The 19,984-nt window shown below is 56.3% G+C and overlaps 1 protein-coding gene across 1 annotated transcript in view; it reads right to left on the bottom strand.

Annotated features, from left to right (window-relative positions):
* Positions 1-19,984, bottom strand: part of TMEM132D (transmembrane protein 132D) — a 408,020-nt gene that overhangs the window by 24,410 nt on the left and 363,626 nt on the right. The window contains exon 5 of the mRNA XM_075534423.1: positions 12,354-12,497. Coding sequence (XP_075390538.1) covers positions 12,354-12,497 — 144 coding nt within the window. The remainder of the gene's footprint in view (positions 1-12,353; positions 12,498-19,984) is intronic.

Genomic DNA, 19,984 nt, shown 5'->3' with positions numbered 1-19,984 from the left:
CACGACCAGTTTTAACACACTCTCTTCTTCCTCCCTGACATCAGTTTCCCCTCAACCCTTCACACCCCACTGTGCGCCTGGGGACCTTCCTCCACTGCTGTCCCTGTGGATTCCCCAGTCTGGGCTTCATTGACTGAAGAGCAGGAAAACGTACAACAATCCAGGAGGTGATCCTCAATGACAACACCTGAGATGGACCTCAGTATGGACAGACAGACAAACAGAGCAGGGATCCACTGACAGGGTTTGAACAGGTCAAGTTGGGTTGATCCTCTTGATCTTCTATCGTCATCTCTCCAGTGCGCTCTGTGGTCACCATTTTCCTCCCATCCCCGATTATGGACAGAGGGCATTCAGGAGGCTGATTTCCTGTGTAGGTCCCGCAAATGTATCTTGGGCTCCTACTGTCCTACTGGAAACCAGCACCTCACAGTTTGGGCTCAGAGAGAAGTAAACTTAAAAACATGCTTTTAAAGGAAATGAAAGCAGGTGCTCTCACTCCTTAAAATCAATCAATCAATCAATCAATCAACACAGAGCCAGGCCTTTCTATCTCGAACAGGCTGCCAGCGAGCAGGAAAACATCAGCAGAGTGCCGTGCTCACCCCTCTCCTCCCCGTCCAAGCACCCACAGCTGCATCTGCCCCAACCCCGGACTCCTGAAGCACAGCCAGAGTCCAGACCTACAGGGCATCGCCACGGGGTCCCGGGACCCCCTCACCTCTGGCCTGTGCTCTCCATGGAGGGGCTTGAGGCTGGCCGGTGGGGTGGCCCCCGCGACTCCGCTGCCGGCACCCATGCAGGGCTGCTCTCGGCTCTATTGACAGGGCTCTGGATGGTTAATTTTTGGAAGTAGATTGGCAAACCTTTTCTCTTAGTCTGGAAGCTCCACTGACCCCCCCCCCCCCACCGTCCACCCCCCAGATGACCCTGCTGTTGTTTGACACAGTGGTGGCATATCTTCCAGCTTCACAACTGCATGCCAGCCCCAGAGCTTCCAGGGGGTGCCTGGTCCCCGATGCAGTGATTGGCCAAGGAGCAGGCCCCAAATCTGAGCTGGAGAAATCGCTGCTCTTCCCCGAGACTTTACTTCAAGCCAGAGTCTGTGAGGAGAGAGCCTTTTGGAAGCAAGTCTCCAGGCTTTTCTTCAAAGGTGCCTTTGGCAGGACACGGATCCCCAGGCTTTCAGGGAGGCTGCCCAGGGAGTGCGTGAACTGTGCGTCCGCTCGGGGCTCCAGACATGGACCCGGAAGTGCTGCTCCAGAGCAAAGACCGTGAGCCAAACCATCTTCCTGGTGCCTGACTCTACACCGCTAATTGAAGGTACACACATGCGGCTGTGGATGCTCGCCACCAATCAAATGATTGGCAGCTGCATGCCACATGAGCTTTGGCTGGATGTGACTCCAGGGAATTTGTGGGTGCAGCCCCCAAGTTAAGAGCTAAACACTTCTGCCATGAGATTTATCTATTTCGGGGACGTAGGAGAAGGGGGGCTGTGGCGAGGAAGCAGGATAGAATTTTTCTGATCTTTGGCCTGGCAATAAAAACACGCAGCAAAATCAGCTGCCACTGCCCTGCCCCAGAGGCTGGGGTCAGGAGATATGGTGACAGGGGCCGCCCGCCATCTCTGTGGTAACTCCAACTGCATTGTCTGCTCCCTGTGGCCCTTCACTCTCAGGACAAAGGGCCTCCCCCAGGCCAGCCCTGACATCCCGGCCCTGCGCTGGAAGCAGCAGCTCGGCCAAACTCTGTGTCTGAGAACAGGCTACAGTCAGTTGCAGTCCCACCCCCACCCTCCAGTGCGGGCTGGTGTGTGGGAGTGGGAGGACAAGCCCAGTAGACGGGTAGATGGATGGAGGCCAAGACTGACCTGCCGGCCAGGAAGCCACCAGTTCAGCTGCCCACCTGTCCACCCGCTGCACTCCCAAGGTCCTGAGCGGGGAGGAAATCGGCTCTGGCAGAGAACAGAGTCCTTTCTTCATGAGGGGTGCTGGCTGCAGAGGATGCGTATGTGAGTAGACAGGTTACTGTGTGTGTGACTGTGTGTGAGTATGCAGGTTAGTGTATGTGACTGAGTGTGTGTGAGCATGCAGGTTAGTGGGTGTGACTGTGTGGGTGTGTCAAGTGGGTTAGCATAGTGTGTATGTGAGTGTGTGAGCAAGCAGGTTAGTGTATGTGACTGTGAGCGGTGTGAGTGCAGGTCCATGGGCAGACACACGTGTACACGCTGCTGAGGTCTGTACACACCTGCGGTTCAATCGTCCACGTCGCTAAGGAGGCCCCTTTGTGGGTCCACATGTACCCTGAGTCCCCCACCCATTTCCCAGGACTGGACATGTGAGCTGCCCCCTGGTCCTGGAGATGACACATGTCACGAAGCCTGGACATGGGCTTGACTTCCGGCATCACACCCCCGACCGACCTTGCAGACCCTCGCTGGGGAAGCAGAGCCAGCGACGTAAGGGGGCGAGACTTTCCCAGAGCTCCTCACTGCTCCTGCTACACAGGACAGCACCCACAGGAAGCAGGGTGCCCTGGCAGCCACGGTCCTTCGCAGGCTCCAAGAGCCATTGCCAGTGGACGGGAAACCATTCACTCACACAACAGATGCGTCTGCCCGGTTCTTTGTGAAGCCTTGTTCCAGGAGGCGGGGGCACGGCTGGGAATTAGTCCTGGCAAGGTCTCCAGTCTCCGCAAGGTTACAATTTAAAATAGCTTCTGGGTAGCTGGTAGCCAGAGAGATAAATTGAACAAACGAGATGATTGCTTTTGTACACTTACGGACCCAAACCCAGCCGTCGGCTCAATTCTGACGCCTAACGACCCTGCATAGGGTTTCCGATACAGCGACTCTTTACAGGAGCAGGCAGCCTCATCTCTCTGCCAGGGAGCGGCGGGGGGGTTTGAACCACTGATCTTGTAGCTAGCTGCCACGTGGACCCGACAGGTGTGGCTATGACTGTACCACGGTCGTGCTCTTTAGAAATCCAACAGCAAGACCTGGGCGTGTCTACTCAGGACACACTGAAGTTCCTCTCCTTGGCAGCATGTGAAGTCCACGTCCCTTTATAAACTCTGCCATGACCCTAGATGTCAGGCCCCTCATTTGCACGCTGTGGGAGACAGTGGACAGGAAAGGAGTGTGTGCAGATGAACCCTTCCTTCTCACACCCCAAGAAGCCTGGACAGGCTGGGTTTCTGGGGTGCAGGGAGGCCTTCACCCTTGTGAGTTAGAGATGAGTCCTGACCGCATTCTCATACTTAACATTGTCCCCCACTCTATCCTCCCATAACAGTGCTGCCCTAAAGTCACCTCTCAGTGACCACAAAACCCAACCCAAACCAAACTGAACCCAAATCCCCCACCCTTCCCCAGACAGCTGCCACAGAGTCGACCCCAACTGTGGCTAAGTTCCCAGAAGTTGGTGGCCAGTCCTTTCTGCTGGGGATGGGTTTGAACCTCTGACCTCTTGGTTAGTGGATGAGCATATTCATATTACACTGTCAGGGACTTCAGAGTAGGCACAAGGCGACTTCAACAGCATGTAGGAAAAGACTGATGGCAAAGATCATGAGACCAATCCAGAAGCTTTCTCAAGTCCCATGATACACCTTCAAACCAACCTCAGCACACCTCACACACGGCCTGAACAGAAGCTCCCGCCGACCCCACTGTTCAAAGAGACAGGGGCAGGCGTTAGAGATCATGACTCTTTGTTCTGTGGTACACAGGGTGTTGGGTCGCGACGAGTTGGCGCAGACCCGACAGCACCCAACACCAGCCACAGCCACAGCGCTCTAACCACGGTGCCACCAGGATGCCTGAGGGTCCCCAGTGGGCATTTAGCTGGGTGTTGTTTCAGGTCTCTGGGAGTCGACAGGGAGATGCACGCTGTGGGAGTGGAGCCCTCTGAGGTGGGAGGCAGGTGACGTCATCCGTGTCCAAGGCCACAGTGGTCCCATCCGGGCCGCAGGAGGTCATTGTGTCCCGGGCTCCTCTTTGCTGGCCAACAAGGACTCTGGAGTCACACTGGCCTGGTCTCAGAAGCGTCAACAGGAAGTGTGTTACCCACCGAGCAAATGACCATTCTGCAGCTTCAATCACAAGATTGGATATAGAGCCCACCCCCCAGGGGGATGGAGAACAGAAATGTGGGGGAAGGGAGACAACAGACAGTATAAGGCACAAATTAACAACAATAATATATAATTGATCAAGAATTAACAAGGGCAGGAGGGTTGGGGAGGCAGGGGAACTGGTATCAAAGGCTCAAGTAGAAAGAAAATGCTTTGGAAATGACGGCAGCACATGTACAAGTGTGCTCAGTACACTTGAATGATGGATTGTCACAAGACCTGTACAGAAACTCGTGGGGTGGGCAGGAGCAGTCCCCCCCATCCTGTAAGGTCACTTTGAGGCAGGATTGATTGAGGAGGCCAGGGGCAGGGGCAGGGAGCAAGGAGAGGGGAGGGACCTGGAAGTTTCCACAGGATCTTGTTCTTGACCTCTTTCCTCCGATGTGCTGCCTAATATGCATATAGTATGTCTCTTTAAAAGCAAAGAAACAATCAAGCCCCTCCAGATGCCTTATCCCCCAAATTTAAATAGTGGTTTCAGTGGCAAGAGCAGTTGATTATTGAGAAAACGTCCCAGCCCAGTCCAGATCCAGTCCATAAATCCAATATTAGCCCATATGTCCATTATCAATCTATAAAGTCCTCTCCAGACTCAACAAAACACATGCAATGATGTTGAATGCAGGAAGAGCTCAGGTCAGTGAGTGGAGAATCTTGTGGATCCAGTGGCATTGTAAGCGTCTCAGTGCTGGCATGGGTCTCCACATGGCTTCTCCGGCTCCAGAGGTCTGGCTCCATCAGCCTCTCCACAGGGGTGTTTCAAAGGGAGTGAGCACATGTCCCACCTCCAGCGAGCTGTTTATCTCTTTAGCTCCTACAAAGGAGGTCATTAAGCTACTATGCTACCTGATTGACAAGCTAGACTCCACCCCTTCATTCTGAATCCGCATATTGACACCAGATTATGGAAGTACCACACCTGTCCCTTGAGGGTAGGCAGGATGCACCTTTCTGCAGCCGTGAACTGCGCCTAGTCCTGCCCCGGGCAGCCGTTCCTCCCTGACTCTTCCCTGGCAGTTCCAGGGTCCCCGCGCATGCATGGGCAGCACTGAGGTGCCTCCTGACTCATCAAGTGGGCCCAGAATGACTCCCCTACTGGCGGGTGGGGATGGCGGTGTGTGTGTGTGTGTGTGTGTGTGTGCACGCGTGTGGCAGGTAACTATGCCGCTGCGCGCTCACAAGGAGAGGCGTCATCAATAGAGTCCGTAGTCTAGGTGAGACCACCTGGCCAATTAGGACAAAAGAGAGTTATCCGAGTCAGGGATGGAGCATGAGAAGATGGCAATGGGTCTGAGCCCGAGAAGGAAAAGGGAGCAGCTTCTCTGAGCCTCCAAGAAGCTGCTCCTCCTTTTAGCAAAACTCCTGACTTCGTGGAGTGAAGGATACAGAAAGGTCATTCCCCACGTCATCCCCCCATAATAGATGCCAAACCTGAGGTGCTGACAGCTTGCTAACACATGGTCAATGGCTAGACACTTGGAGGTGAACTGCTGAGAGGTTATCTGCCTCAGGGTTATCACCCATCTTGAGCAATCAGACCCCATAGTCTGTCCCACCCTAGGTGGGGACCACTCCCTAGTGGTAAGGATAGTGGATTGTTCCCCTGAAGGAGAGCCCAAAGACAAGGTCAAACCAACTCAAGGAGGAACAAGGTTAGGCCGCCATCTTGACTTTGGGGTCTGCCCATCTTGTCACCTGTGTACCCCTAGTGCCTCTCCTTCCTACTGTGTCTACCTAGCTTGTCCCCCTCCTGCTGCAGGTATGTCTGTGGTACAACCCCTTCCTGTTATATGATGTAATTAGGGGGTGGGGGCTTCTACGTCCCCTAAGTGTATATGTAAGGTTTCTCTCTCTCTGGGACTAGATTTCAGCCTCGGTCCTTGGCTCCGCGCGAGAAAGACTTCATGCCGAAGCCGGGCTCGTGATCCAAGTGAATTTAATGAAAGTTCAAAGAAGCATCAGGTTTTACGCGGCACCCATAGGATTCCTTTGACCATGCGGCCTGGCAGAGACTGCTCCGGGACACGCAAGGATCTCTCCCCTCCCACGAAGACGACCAGACCACCCAAGCAAGACAAGCCAAAAGACCCTCTCCCTCTTGGTTCCTGCCTTCTTAAGGGTTCCGGGGGAGGCGTGGGGAACAACCCCAGGTCGATCCCATTGGCTGAATTGCAGTCACCTGGCCCAGGTGGGCTGCTCCAGGTGTAACGCCCATCTCCACCCACTGGCGGGAAAATCCAGCTTTGTCCTTTGCTGGTCTCCTGGGCATGCGTAAATGGACTTCCCAATTACCTAGGCTAAGCTACCTAACATATATAAGCCATGATTGGAAATATATTTGGTCTCTGTGCACCGACCTGGCTGCTGAGATCATGGCCATCCTGGAGGTGAGCAGTTGCCTGCCTTATCTTGTCTGATGTCTAATTTTAACCCTCAATTACACAACTGGCCCTTGGGCCCATTCGGTTGTGGGGGCTGGTTCCCCCAGTGGAGCTGTGAGAACCATGGCTCAAGAGGCCCCGTGTGGCCAGAGGGTGCCGGGTAGAGATGGACGGGGCATGGCAGTCCTCTGTGCCTTCTGCTGAGTTGGAGGTGGGTGGGGTTGTGTATTACCGGGATGTGAGAGGCTACTTCAGAGTGTCCTACACCCACGTCTTACCCATCAGCAGCATCGACAAGGCCCCACGAGCCCTGGAAGTTCACAATGTGTGGGTTGGAACAAGACAAGATGCATCTTGTGCTTGGTCTTGCCACATTGGCGAGCCATTGGGTCAGTCCCGACCCTTCAATGCACAACAGAACGCAGCACCGCACAGTCCTGTGCCATCCTCACCATCACAACTACACCCGTGCCCATCGCTGCAGCCACATGTCCGTCCATCTCATGGAAGGTCTTGCTCTCTGTTGGCTGCCTCTCCACTTGACCCAACACGACGCCCCTCCCCGGGGACAGGTCTCTATGTTGACTGAGAAGTCTCCTATTAGGAATGACTCTCCAGCCCCTCTGAAAGACAACCTAGAGATCAATCAGTGTGGGGGCTACACTTCCCTAAGGAGCTTCCTGTGCTAAGTTTTGTCAATACTGGGGGAAAGTTTCAGTTCTAGGGGAAAAGCAAGCCAAAGCCTCCTTGCCCTCTGACCCTTCTCCCACTCGATGTCCAATCCCCGACTGTTGGCTGGGTTGGCCCACCTGCAGGATCCTGGCCCTCTGCACACAGGTTCATCGGAGACCAAGCCTGACCCCTCCTCCCACCCCTGACCGGACTGTCCTCTGACCGTCACCACCATCCACGCTGGGCAACTCTGCAAATCACCCGTGACCCCTCCTGCCCTCTGCCACCTCTCACGGGGGGCTATCAAATTCCAAGTCATGGCACTGGCTTCTTCACAGTGATGGATGGACCGCTCCTTCCCTCACGTGGGTCCACCAGGTACGTCTTCTGTACCGGTTAGTGGCTCTCCAGCCACCCCCTGCCATGGGCACTCAGGCACACCAGAACACGATGCTGTCTGCTCTTCCTCCACTCCTATGCCGGGTTCCAGATCGAACCACGGGGTTTTTTCACCGGCTGAATTTGAGAAGTCCACCATCGCCCCTTTCTTCCTGGTCTGTCAGCCTGGAATCCCCATCTGACCGCACCAAGGTCTTCCCAGGCACATGGGTGATGGGAGAGCATGAGGTCCATCTACTGGGACCCAGCCGCGTTCTCCCACATGGAAGGTATGAGTCACTTCATGGGGTCTCCTATAGGAGACAGGGCTTGACGCACTCATTCCTGAGATGGACAGACTTCAACACTCAGAGAATCGCTGGTGCCCTGAGCTGAAAACTTCAAAGCACTCCCTTAGATGGATTGGGAACCAATTCAACCGCACCTCCCCAGATGGCGTGCCACGAAGCCTTCTTCTCATGGCTGGTGGTCCTTAGGGAACTTCACGTCCACCTGATGAATAGAGTTCAGGGGTGGAGTCCAGCCTGTCAATCCGGTCATGGCCTGCTAAAGTCTCCTTGTGGGCGTGGCCTTCTCATAAGGAGGGTCCTGGGAATCTCCCCCTCTCTCAGCCTTCACCTTCCTCTTGAAGAGCCATGCTGGGAGCTGCCAGGGCCCTGGGATGCTGACAAGACTTTGCACCCACCGGCCTGTGGCCTTCCTGCATTCTGCATCCTCACGTGCGGCTGCACGAGTCTGAAGAGGGGCTGATGGACTAGTGTCAGACATGTGGACTAGTATCAGACTTAAGGACTTGATCTGGACTGGGTGGGCTGGGAGGTTTGCTTCATATATCATTATGTCTTAATATAAAGCTCTCTCTTACACACATGTGCGTGTCACTGGATTTGTCTCTCTAGTCAACGCAGCCTAGCACAAGGCCTTTCTAGGCCAGGCCATGATCACCTCTCACCGAAGTTTCTACGAAGTCACTTCCTTCGCTGCAGGCACGACTTGACACAAAAGCTCAAACACCTGCAGCAGCCAGGTCTGTCAGTCTCTCACTCCATCATCTGCCCCTGGTCTCCTTGATGCTGGGCTCCTGCTCACAGAAGATGGCTTCCAGTAGATCCACTGGGCCCTCTCTTCCTCAGCAAGAGAAATCTCTCTCCCCACCCCACCCCTGCTCCTCCATCCAGCCTGACCCTCAACCCCTGCTCCTGTGTCATCGCTGGAGTGAAATGGTTCTTTTCAAGAGACCAGACCATGTCTCTTGTTGACAGACCAATACACACATTTCCGATGGGTTTGGAGACCTCAACCCAAAACCTCATGGCACATCTAGCCATCACTTGCTTTTGGAAGACCCCCTTCCCCAAACTGCCAAAGGGGTGCCGCATGCTCGACTCTGGGGTTCCGCAACGGCAGGGTATCTTGACGCATCGCAACACACGTGACACAACGGAAAGCAGTGCAATGCTCACAATACAACACAACCAAACACAACGCAACACAATGCCACAAAGCCCATCGCAGTGCGTCACAGTGCCACGGAGAACAGCACGAGGCTGCCAACCCGCCCTCTCAGCTTTTCCCTGTCCCTCTGACCGACCCTGAAAGATGGATGCTCACTGGGTCCCGTTCTCTCATCCAGGAGGTCATGTAGCCAGGGGCCTGGTGGCTGCTCTGCTGGGGTTCTGGGCACCCAACACAGCGCCTTGCAACTCAATGGAACACCCATTGCTGTGCGGGCCGCTGCCTGGCAGCCACGTGGGAAATCAGAACCTCGGGACACTGAAAGCCAGTGCATCCTGCTGCTCCCCACAAGATCTGGCAGCCCACCCGGCAGCTCTGCCTCACAACCAAGGAGTCGTTTTTGTTGCTGTTGAAACGGGTTTCTGAAAGTTTCATTGTGAGCGTGTGTTCTCTGCTCCCTTTAAATACACAGCGGCCCCACAGCGCAGGCTAGAACAGCCCCTGTGGGTTTCCCAGACTGTAACTCTTCACGGAGTGCCGGCTGGTGGTTTCCAACAGCTGGCCTTGACTTGAGCAGCCCGGCACCTGAGCGCTAGGCTCCCAGGACTCCTGTGTGGCATTCATTTGTTGCTGTTGGGTTCCCTTACCTTTAAAAGTCACCGCCTCCCCTTGGTTCTACATGCCCGCTATGTCCATGGCCACATGGTCAAGACTGACCTTTATCCCAACCCTGCCCACTGCCGGTGCATCCATTCTGCCTCCAGGGACCCAGGGGGACAGAGCAGAGCTGCCCACAGGCGGTAACTATTTACAGAAGTAGTGGGAGTGTTTCCCAAGGTGGCCCCGCCCCCCTGGGGGGGTGCTCTTGGAATGAACAGCAGGTGAGGAGGCTGAAAATCAGATAGCTACACTGTATCCTGCATTTGGGGCTGCAGTAAACACATTGTAACCTCGTGCCAGTGGGGAGTAATTTTTTTCTGAAAAGGGGGTGGTGGGCTCTGGAGCCTCTTCTTCACAGCATCCATCATGGTTCCAAAGCACTTATCTATGTCACTGTTTACAGGCGCTGAAAGCCCCTTCTTTCTCCCAAGGAGCTGCTGGTGGTTTTGAATTGCCGACCATGGGATTAGATCCCAATACCAAACTATTACACGACCAGGGCTCCCCTGTGTGTAGATGTGGATGTTGATGCCCAAGTGGGCTTCACAGTGTTTGTAGAAATATTCCATTATCTGTTCATTCCATTCCCACCACACCCGCAAACTTTCGGAAGTCCCTTCCTCTGTGTCTAGTATTTGTGTGTACATACGCATATATGCAAATGTCTATGTGTGTGCATGGATGGAAGGCGAGCCCCAGGATGGGAAGGTGCTCCACACACACAGCGGCCACAGGGGTGCCCCGGAGCTGCACACGGAGCGGGAGATAGCGCAGGGTCGGGAGGCGAGTCCAGGAAAAGCCATGCCCCAGAGATGCTCAGGTCCCCATCTAGACTCCGCCATGAAGCGGGATCACGGCAACACACGCCACGGGGAATCTTTCAATCTCAGAGCACGGAAGAGCTGCGCTGGCACTGAAGCCCAGTCCAGTGCTGGCAATGGCGCGGTGAATGCGTCCACAGCGCTGTAAGGGATGCCCAACATGGGCGAGGAGACAGCAAGAACAGGGTGTTGGGAAGATGGCGCCCATCGGCAGGTCTGCCCTGAACCCTGGGTTTGTAAAACAGCACAGGCGAGCTCGCCTTTGCACAGGGTTGTCGATGTGGGGACGTGAACGATGTGCAGCAGCTGAGCCTGCAAGTGGCAGGCACGAGAGCCGTCCTGGCTGTTGGCTTTGACCCACAGCGATGCCATGGGCAGCAGGACACGTTACCAGGAGGGGCAAGTCCCTGGAGCAGGACCCCGTGCTTGGGGAGGTTGGGGGTCAGCGGGGACGAGGAAACCATCATGAGATGGGTGGGCACAGTGGCTGCTAGGACCATGGTCCAAGTGTGGGCAGCAATGGCGAGGCTGGGCAGGACCGGGTAGGTGGTGGGGGGTTCAGGTGCACACCCACGGGGTCACTGAGAGCAGGAAGCCCCTCCGCCATACCCGCCCACCACGGTGGCCGTGCAGGTCACTTCCAGAGCAAGGCGGCCCATCGCATCAAGCCCTGCCTCGTGCGCAGCCAAGAGATGGCCCCGTGGCGGGAAAGAGAATCAAAGTGCTTGGTTCAAGGCTGGAGTGTTAATACTGTGTGGCCCATCCCAGCCAACTGCCCTGGGGACGGGGCCGCAGGCCGCAGGGGAGCCGCTCAGTGCTTTGTGACCATGGAGCTCCTTTGGAGAGGGAGCATGGACTGGTGGGAGGACAGGGGACACTTGAGGCCAGCGCCGGACCTGCAGGGTCACCATGGTGGGTGGGACCTGCGGTCACCTCTGGCCCCAGGGCCCATATGGATGTTTGCCAAGGATGGGCCAGTGGTTGGAGCTGGCTGTGGGAGAAACCGCATCCTAGGGCTCAGGGCTTTGAAGGCACAGGATGTAGAACCGGTGGATCTGGAGTAGGGGGAGTCGGTGGCCGGTTGTCCCTGGAACCACCAGAATGAGAGTCTGTCACACCGAGGCCCATGTCGTGGCTCTGAGACCTTGTATTGGCCAGCTCTGGTGGGCGGTGCCCCATTACTCCCAGCGCCTGCAAGCGGCCACATGTTTGCTGGCCCACAGTAGCTCACAACGTGCCTCCGACGTTCCCCACAGTGCTTCCAGATGCCCCCCATGATCCCACACTGCTCCCGGACATGCCCCCAATGATCCCACTGTGTTCCTGGACACGTACCTCCAACGATTCCATAGTGCTCCCAGACAAGACCCCACAATCTCACAATGCTCCCAGACATGACCCCAACGATCCCACAATGCTCCCCTGACGTGCTCCCAAGGTAGCTTTGCTTTGAGGCTCCCTTTGGGGTTCAGTTGAGGGTGGGGGAAGGTAGGTGAGGGGACGGAGCCCATGTTTGGGGTCTACACAGGCTGAGAAGCAGGGAGAAGGTGTCTTTGATTCTCTGCTATCAGCCAGGAGTCCACAACAGAGCCCCACTATCCAGCAGGCTCTTTGCGCAGGGGGGCGTTTAGGGCTCACCCTGAGAGCAGCAGTTCGGGCACCTCCTCTCTGTGTCCTCAGGACCAAGTCCCAGCAGAGCAAAAGGCCGAGGGCATTTTTCCAACCACATGCACAGGAGTCCAGGGCAGCCCACCACACCCAGAGTCCTGCAGATGGGGTCTGTGTGCGGGAGGGGGGTGTCTCTTGCTGGGCCAGGTGGACTTGCCTTAATGACGTCTTCGTCGGACGACCTGCACTGCACCAACTCCAGCAGCTCGGTCACGGCACCGTCCTCGTCCACGGCCACCACCTTCACCGGCACGGCCACCGTCTTCCCCGTGAGGACGGCCGTGTTCAGGATCTCGGCTTCCTGCAAGACCGAGGGCAGCCCGGGTCACTCCTCCGGCAAGGCCAGAGACACACGGACAGGGACACAATGGATACACAGACAGACTAACACACCCAGACACTTCCACACTCACACCCACAGAAGCACACTCACATAGACACTCAAACATTCATACACACCGACGTGGACAGATACACACAGGCACACACACACAGACTAACATTTACACATGCATACACTCACGGACATGGACAGAGACACCCCCCCCCCTTCAGATGCACACTTACACAGACACAAGCAAATTGACATTCACACACAGGGACAGGTACACAGAGGGCTCCCGCACTTTCACACATGCACACTCTGACGGCCACAGGTTGGGCGCTACGACAACGGAAAAGGGCAGAGTCAGGGGGAACAGGGAGTTGTCTGAAAATGGGGTTCCACCAGTCCTCACAGACTCTGACCTCAGGGGTCAGGGGACGTCACCACCAGAGAAGCCCCAAGTGTCCGCTGTGTGGAGACTCGGTGACCCTGCCCTGGTTTGGGAATAGAGCGTTCCCTGAAGGTGTAGTCAGTGAGTCAGGGAGGCTCCTGTGCCAGTCTCTCTGAGCAGGGTCTATAACAGGGAGAGTGGGGTATGTAACAGGAGAGTGGGGTATGTAACAGGAGAGCGGGGTCTATAACAGGAGAGTGGGGTCTATAACAGGAGAGTGGGGTCTATAACAGGAGAGTGGGGTATGTAACAGGAGAGCGGGGTCTATAACAGGGAGAGTGGGGTCTATAACAGGAGAGTGGGGCCTATAACCAGAGAGCAGGGTTTATAACCGGAGAGTGGGGTCTATAACAGGAGAGTGGGGTATATAACAGGAGAGCGGGGTCTATAACAGGATAGTGGGGTCTATAATAGGAGAGTGGGGTCTATAACAGGAGAGTGGGGTCTATAACAGGAGAGCGGGGTCTATAACAGGAGAGTGGGGTATATAACAGGAGAGCGGGTCTATAACAGGATAGTGGGGTCTATAACAGGATAGTGGGGTCTATAACAGGAGAGTGGGGTCTATAACAGGAGAGTGGGGTATATAACAGGAGAGCGGGTCTATAACAGGAGAGTCGGGTCTATAACAGGAGAGTGGGGTCTATAACCAGAGAGTGGGGTCTATAACCAGAGAGTGGGGTCTATAACAGGAGACCGGGTTTTATAACAGGGAGAGTGGGGTCTATAACAGGAGAGTGGGGTATATAACAGGAGAGTGGGGTTTATAACAGGAGAGCGGGTCTATAACAGGATAGTGGGGTCTGTAACAGGAGAGTGGGGTCTATAACAGGAGAGCGGGTCTATAACAGGATAGTGGGGTCTATAACAGGAGAGTGGGGTCTATAACAGGAGAGCGGGTCTATAACAGGATAGTGGGGTCTATAACAGGAGAGTGGGGTCTATAACAGGAGAGTGGGGTATATAACAGGAGAGCGGGTCTATAACAGGAGAGTGGGGTCTATAACCAGAGAGTGGGGTCTATAACAGGAGACCGGGTTTTATAACAGGGAGAGTGGGGTCTATGACAGGAGAGTGGGGTCTATAACAGGAGAGTGGAATCTATAACAGGAGAGTCGGGTCTATAACAGGGAGATTGAGGTCTGAACTGTCAACCTTTTGGTCAGCAGCTGAGCACTTAACCCACTGCACCACCACATTTGCTTACACGTTCAGCCCAAACTCCCAGGAATCCACTCTCAGCGCATCCATTCCAACTCCCAGCCGCCATGAACATGGTTTCTGAGAAGGTGGGAGCAGACTGCCCCCCACATTCTCCCGGTGGCATCAGGTGGGTTTAAACCTCCAATTTTCATAGTAGCAGCCCAATGCCTGACGCTTCACTGAGAAACAAAGACCCAAACCCACAGCTGTCAGGGGGGTGCCCAACCTCACACACCCTAGGTAAGGCTTCCCAGATTGTATGTCATTTCCAGGGCCGACAGCCTCATTTTCCTCCTCGGAGCGGCTGGTGAGTTGGAACCGCCAACCTTGTGGCTATCATCCCCTGCCTCAAGCTGTACGAACAGGTAGCCAACGTCCCAGATTCATCACAAAGGAGAGGAGCAGACTGGGTGACTATTGCTCACACTTGCCCTCCACCCCCAAGGTTTCTTGGGAAGAAGGAAAAGTTGGGGATGGCCCTGGCTGTGGGTGCAAGCCAGCCTGGCTGTGGGGATTCCTGTACCTTTGGGGGCAGCGTCAGGCGGGAGCCTGCGCTCTGGGACTAGCTGCAGAGCAGTGATATGCCCGTATAGTGGGGCGTCTCCTGGAACAGGGAGTTCCGTGCTGACAGGCAGGCTGGGTGCCAGTAGGAGGGTGTGTGCATCCCTGCCTTCGGATGTCAGGTACTCTCCCTACTCTCTGCTTTCCCAGAGTGGGCAGCCCAGGTTGGGGGGCACTTCTCTCAATCTCATCAGGCCTCAGAGGGGGTCACACTCTGGTCTCGCTTCAAAGGGTACCCTGAGAGGTCAGCTGCCTCTCTGCAGGGGGTCTCGCTTTTCTCAGCTGGGCAGGTCCTCACCCTCATGAGGAGGTCGCCGGCTCAGCCCCTTTGATGTTCCCTGGCCCAGTCCCTCAAGTCTTTCCCCGACCTGGACGCTGGCCTTGGCAGGCATCACTGGGCGGCAGGCAGAGTAACAGAGACACCAGGAGGCCAGGCTTGAAGGAGCAGAAAGGTATCTCATGAGTTTGCTGTCCGAGTCAGCGCCAGTCCACAGCCACCCCACGCACAGAGGGAAGGACGCCCTGGCCCTGCACCGTCCTCACCGCCACTGCGTCGGTCTATCTCAGGGGGGTCTTTTTCCTTCCCACTGACCCTCTATCAAGCGCGGTGCCCTCCTCTAGGTCTAGGTTCTGGTCTCTCCTGAAAACATGTTCAATTCTCACCATCCTCTCTTCTCAGGGGCTTATGCCCACACCTCTTCCACGTTGGGCGTGAGGGTTAGGAGCCCTGGTGGTGTAGAGGGCTGAGCGGTGGGCTGCTAACTGCAAGCTCAGCAGTTTGAAACCTCCAGGGGCTCCATGGGAGAAGGATGGGGCTTTCTACTCCCCTGAAGAATTACAGCCTCAGAAGCCCTCTGGGGCAGTTCCACCCTGCCCTTATAGGTCACTGTGAGCGAAAATGGATGCCTGGCAGTAAGTTTGTTTTTTCAGAGAGTTGCCTGGTTTGCCAATGGCTCTGGAGGTGGTGGGGGTAGAGCTCTGGAGGTGGTGGGGAAGGGCTCTGGAAGTGGCAGGGGAAGGTGTTTTCAGGTTTTTCTGTATTTTTACACGAAGGGTCAGTTTCTCATGCGTGGGCCCTAGGGCTCAGGAAGCTGGCTCCAGCAGTTCTGGGGCCCCCGTTGGTCAGCTACTGGACGCCCAGTTGCTGGCAGTCCTCTCCCACAGGCAAGTCCCCCTTGGATCAGAAGCAAGAGGGTCTGCGGCCTGCTCTGTGCCAGCAGCGAGGCCAGAGTCTTCCCAGAACCCCAATTCCTGTCTTGGGTCACCCGAGACCCTGCTGCCAAGGACCCAGACCCCTTCCCCTCTCCTCTGGTCTCCGCACAGAAGCCCCCGCGCTTTACATCAGGGACCTTGCATCTCCGTCAGCATCAAGTGGCAGCATTAGGAGGCTAAGTGACAGTGGTTTAATTAACTCCTTGAGCTGATTAGGCGGCATTACCGAAATCCCCTCAAGGAGAAAGTCTGGCTGCTGAGAGAGCACTCCCACCCCCTCATCCCTGTTTAAATCCAGTCACTCCAAGTCAAACTGCTCGCTCTCGCCACATCTTGGGATGGGGTGGGGGCTTCTGTTCATCACATGAACCACTGCAGAAGCCTTACAACCCCCACCACAAGGCACCCCAGGGGCCCCTTAAGACCAAGAGGCAGGATCGAACCAGGATGTCCCACCAGTCCCCGTGAGAGAGACCAGGCCCCCAGGTCAGAGTGAGACTGTCAGCCCTGAGACCCAGGTGCCCTTGGTCACTGGTGCTGCAGGACCCAGACTCAGGGGCCCATAGTCAGCCTGCGGGACCCAGACCCAGGGGCCCATAGTCAGCCTGCGGGACCCAGACCCAGGGGCCCATAGTCAGCATGCAGGACCCGAGACCCAGGTGCCCATAGTCAGCCTATGGGACTCGAGACCCAGGTGTCCATAGTCAGCCTGCAGGCCTGGAGTGGAACTTGGCCCCCGGCTCCACTTGCAGGCAAAGGTGGCACACCTGTGTGGGACAGTCACAGGAAGGAGCTATCACTCCTCCAAACACATGCCTGCCAGGTCTGTGGGCAGTGCTGACCCACGGGCACGGCTTGGAGCATTAGGGGTGACAGAGAGCGGGGAGCTAGAACCTTCCTGGGAGTCACAAGACCAGACTGTCAGGACTTGGAGGCTTTAAGCCTGGGAATTACATTTCAAATGCCAGGGTTTCCTATGTACCCTGATTCTAAATGGGGTCCCTGGAGGGCGGAGCATCTCCACCCCCAGTTCTGAGGAGGGGTACATTAATTCTCTTTCTCTCTCTCTCCCTCCCTCCCTTCCTTGTGGGGCTGAAAAGGCAAGCAGTAACCACACATGGGGACTGGAGAATCTCTGAGTCCTCTCAGCAAGAACAAGGGGCTAAAAAAACATGTGCTGTGTGCTTCTGGGGGACGCACCCCGAGAAATCCACCCTGCATGTTGGGGATCCTGGTTCTGTCCCAGCCACACGCCTTTCATGTGGCCGGGTGTCTGTCCTGGACGCTGGTGTGTGGACGTGCTACTACCCAGGCTGCAGAAGAGCGGACATACTCAGATGGGCAAAGATGAAAGGCCTGGCCAGAGGCATCCCCAGACCCTGTGGGTCCAGACCGTCCAGTCCACAGAGGACCCGAGGGTGGTCCAGGACCGGGAGACAGACAGTGCCAGGCCAGGGACCAAGAAGCTGGGCTGGAGCATCCCAGCAGATGGCAGGGCACCACGGAGCCAGGCTGTAATGCCACTGTCTTTGTTTTCAAGGAGAGCAGGGAGCCCAGAGTGGGCTGTCCCTTCCTCACTCTCCCACAGGGATCCGCTCACTCTCACCCTGCTCACTCTCACACAGGCCTGGCAGGGATGGGCCATGAGCTGCCCCCTCTGCACTTTTGGGGCTGGCAGGGTCGGGGTGGGTGGGTGGTGGGTGGTGGGTGGGGCCCCTCCCTAGGGGCACCAGCCAACACTCAATTCTCCTCTGCTGACAGGGGCCTCTTGGGGCACAGGGCACTGGCTCTTTGAACTTGGGGAGACTCTGCCTTGAGCCCCAAACAAAACCGTCCACAGTCCTTTCATGTGCTGCCAAGAAGTCGCGTGTCAAATTGTCAAAGGTGCGGAGGTCCCCGCAGGCCAGGAGGAGCAGCGAGCGGCTTGGTGGGGCCAGGCGCCCACCTGGGGAGGAGCGCATCCACTGGTGCTGCCTGGAGAAGGACGTGGGAAAGTAATCAACATCAAAGCGCGGCTCACAGGCTGACCGCCCAAACCCGCGGGTTGGGCGCTCCAAAGAGGGTCTTGTTTCGGCAACTGGAGAGGGGGTGCCAAGTAGAGTGCAGGCCTCTGCGGACCCGGGAACTGGGGGTGCGCAGCCAGACGTGCTGGAGGGGTTATGGGGCCCTGCTGGAACAGGGTCCTGGCAGCTCCCCAGTCACCTGAAGTACACAAGGCCTAGGGATAGATGGTGGGCAGCTTCTGCGCCCCTCCTCCAGCGGCCAACTTCCTAATGGTGTTATCCGTTCACATGTCTCCTGTCTCCATCCCACACTAGCTGGGGAGAGGAGGAGGAGGAGGCCCCACAGACGGCTCTGGGAGGCAACAGCGAGAAGGAAGCCTTTGAAGCAAGTCTTTACGTCTCCCAGGCCTGGGCGCTGCCCCGTGTGAGGAGGGTGCTGGAAGGAGGGAGCTCTGGGAGCTGCTATATGGGAGAATGCGCTGGCCTGAGCCACAGAGACTGTGTAGGAAAGGGCAGAACTGACCCTGGGGGTTTCCGAGACTGTAACTCTTGGCGGGAGCAGGGAGCTGCGTCTTCCTCCTGCAGAGTGGCTGCTGGTTCCCAACTGCTGGCCTTGCAGTTCCAGCCCAGCCCACAACCCCGGTGCCACCAGACCTGGAGGCTAGAGGTGTTCCCTGCCGCCACATTCCACAACCGTGGCTTGGCTCAGAGAAGGAACACAAGGGCCCCCGACCCTTTGGGGAGCAGCGGAGGAACCCGGAAGGTAGAGCTGGTTCTGGGAGAGCCACGCTGCTGGACTCCTGTGACCGAGGGTGGTCTGGCCCCCAAGGAAAGAAAGCCAAAGTGAATGAGCTAGTAGCCCCAGCTCTGGGACCCGCCCTCCCCACAGGGCTCCTCAGATCACCTGGTGACAGAGGCCTTCCTGTCCCCTGCCCTGGGCTCTTGGGCATCCGTGGTCCACTTCCTATCAGAATGCCTTTATCAACACACAAGCAAAACCAAAGCATCTTTGGATGATGTAAAGGGTCAACTCGCTCAGCGACCACCCCAAAGGTTGCAGGTTCAATTCCCCCCAGAGACACCACGGAAGAAAGGCCTGGCTACATGTGTGGTAGTTACATGATCTCCTGTCAACTTGAGAGTGTGAAGGGTGAAGGGGTGGAGTCTAGTCTGTCAATCAGGCCCCAGTGGGCATGGCCTTCTTATGAGGATGCTGGGAACCTCTTCTTTTTCTCCCTGGAGGTGGGTCAACACTCTCTGCTTCCCCTTCCTGTTGAAGAACCACACTTGGAGAGCTGAGGGAGCCACATGGAGACCCGCACCAGCCTTGAGATGCTTCCACCACCACTGGATCCACAAGACTTTCCACCCACCAGCCTGTGATCTTCCTGCATTCGGCATCATTGCATGTGCTACGTGAATCTGAAGAAGGACTTATGAACTGGTATCGGACATGTGGGGTAATATCGGACTTATGGACTTGATCTGGACTGGGCTGTTATGTTTTCTCAACCTGCAATTGCTCTTCCACACACAGCTCTTTTCTGTACATGTGTGAATGTCTCTGGAATGCCCCAGTCTAACAACTTCTGACGAGCCGTGCTCTGAAAAATCAGCTGCATGTGGCGGGAAGCCCCATGAAGCCCCGGGGGGCCTCCCTGCCTCAGCATGGACCTGACGACCACAGGTCACAACCGAAACGTACATTAGTTTCTATATCTCTGGTTGCCGTGGGAAAGGAAAATCGTGCCCTGCTCTGGAAGCCCTGGTGGCAAGGGGTCACCTGTTGGGCCACTAACCTCACAGTCAGCAGTTGGAATCCAGCAGCCGCTCCACTGGAGAGACGAGGCTCTCTGCTCTCATGAGTGGCTACAGTCTCGTCAAGGCCACAGGGGCCCGTCTACCGTGGGTCTGCATGGACTGGACGGTGGGGAGTGAGCTCTCTGGGAACCCTGCAGGCTGAATGTGGGTGGGCACCCGCTGTGTCTACCTAGAGGCTGACCCCTCGCCTGGCATGCCATGTGGCCCCACTG

This window comes from Tenrec ecaudatus, chromosome 16, assembly GCF_050624435.1.
Source record: "Tenrec ecaudatus isolate mTenEca1 chromosome 16, mTenEca1.hap1, whole genome shotgun sequence".
Taxonomy (NCBI): domain Eukaryota; kingdom Metazoa; phylum Chordata; class Mammalia; order Afrosoricida; family Tenrecidae; genus Tenrec; species Tenrec ecaudatus.
This window is presented reverse-complemented; position numbering and strand designations above follow the sequence as displayed.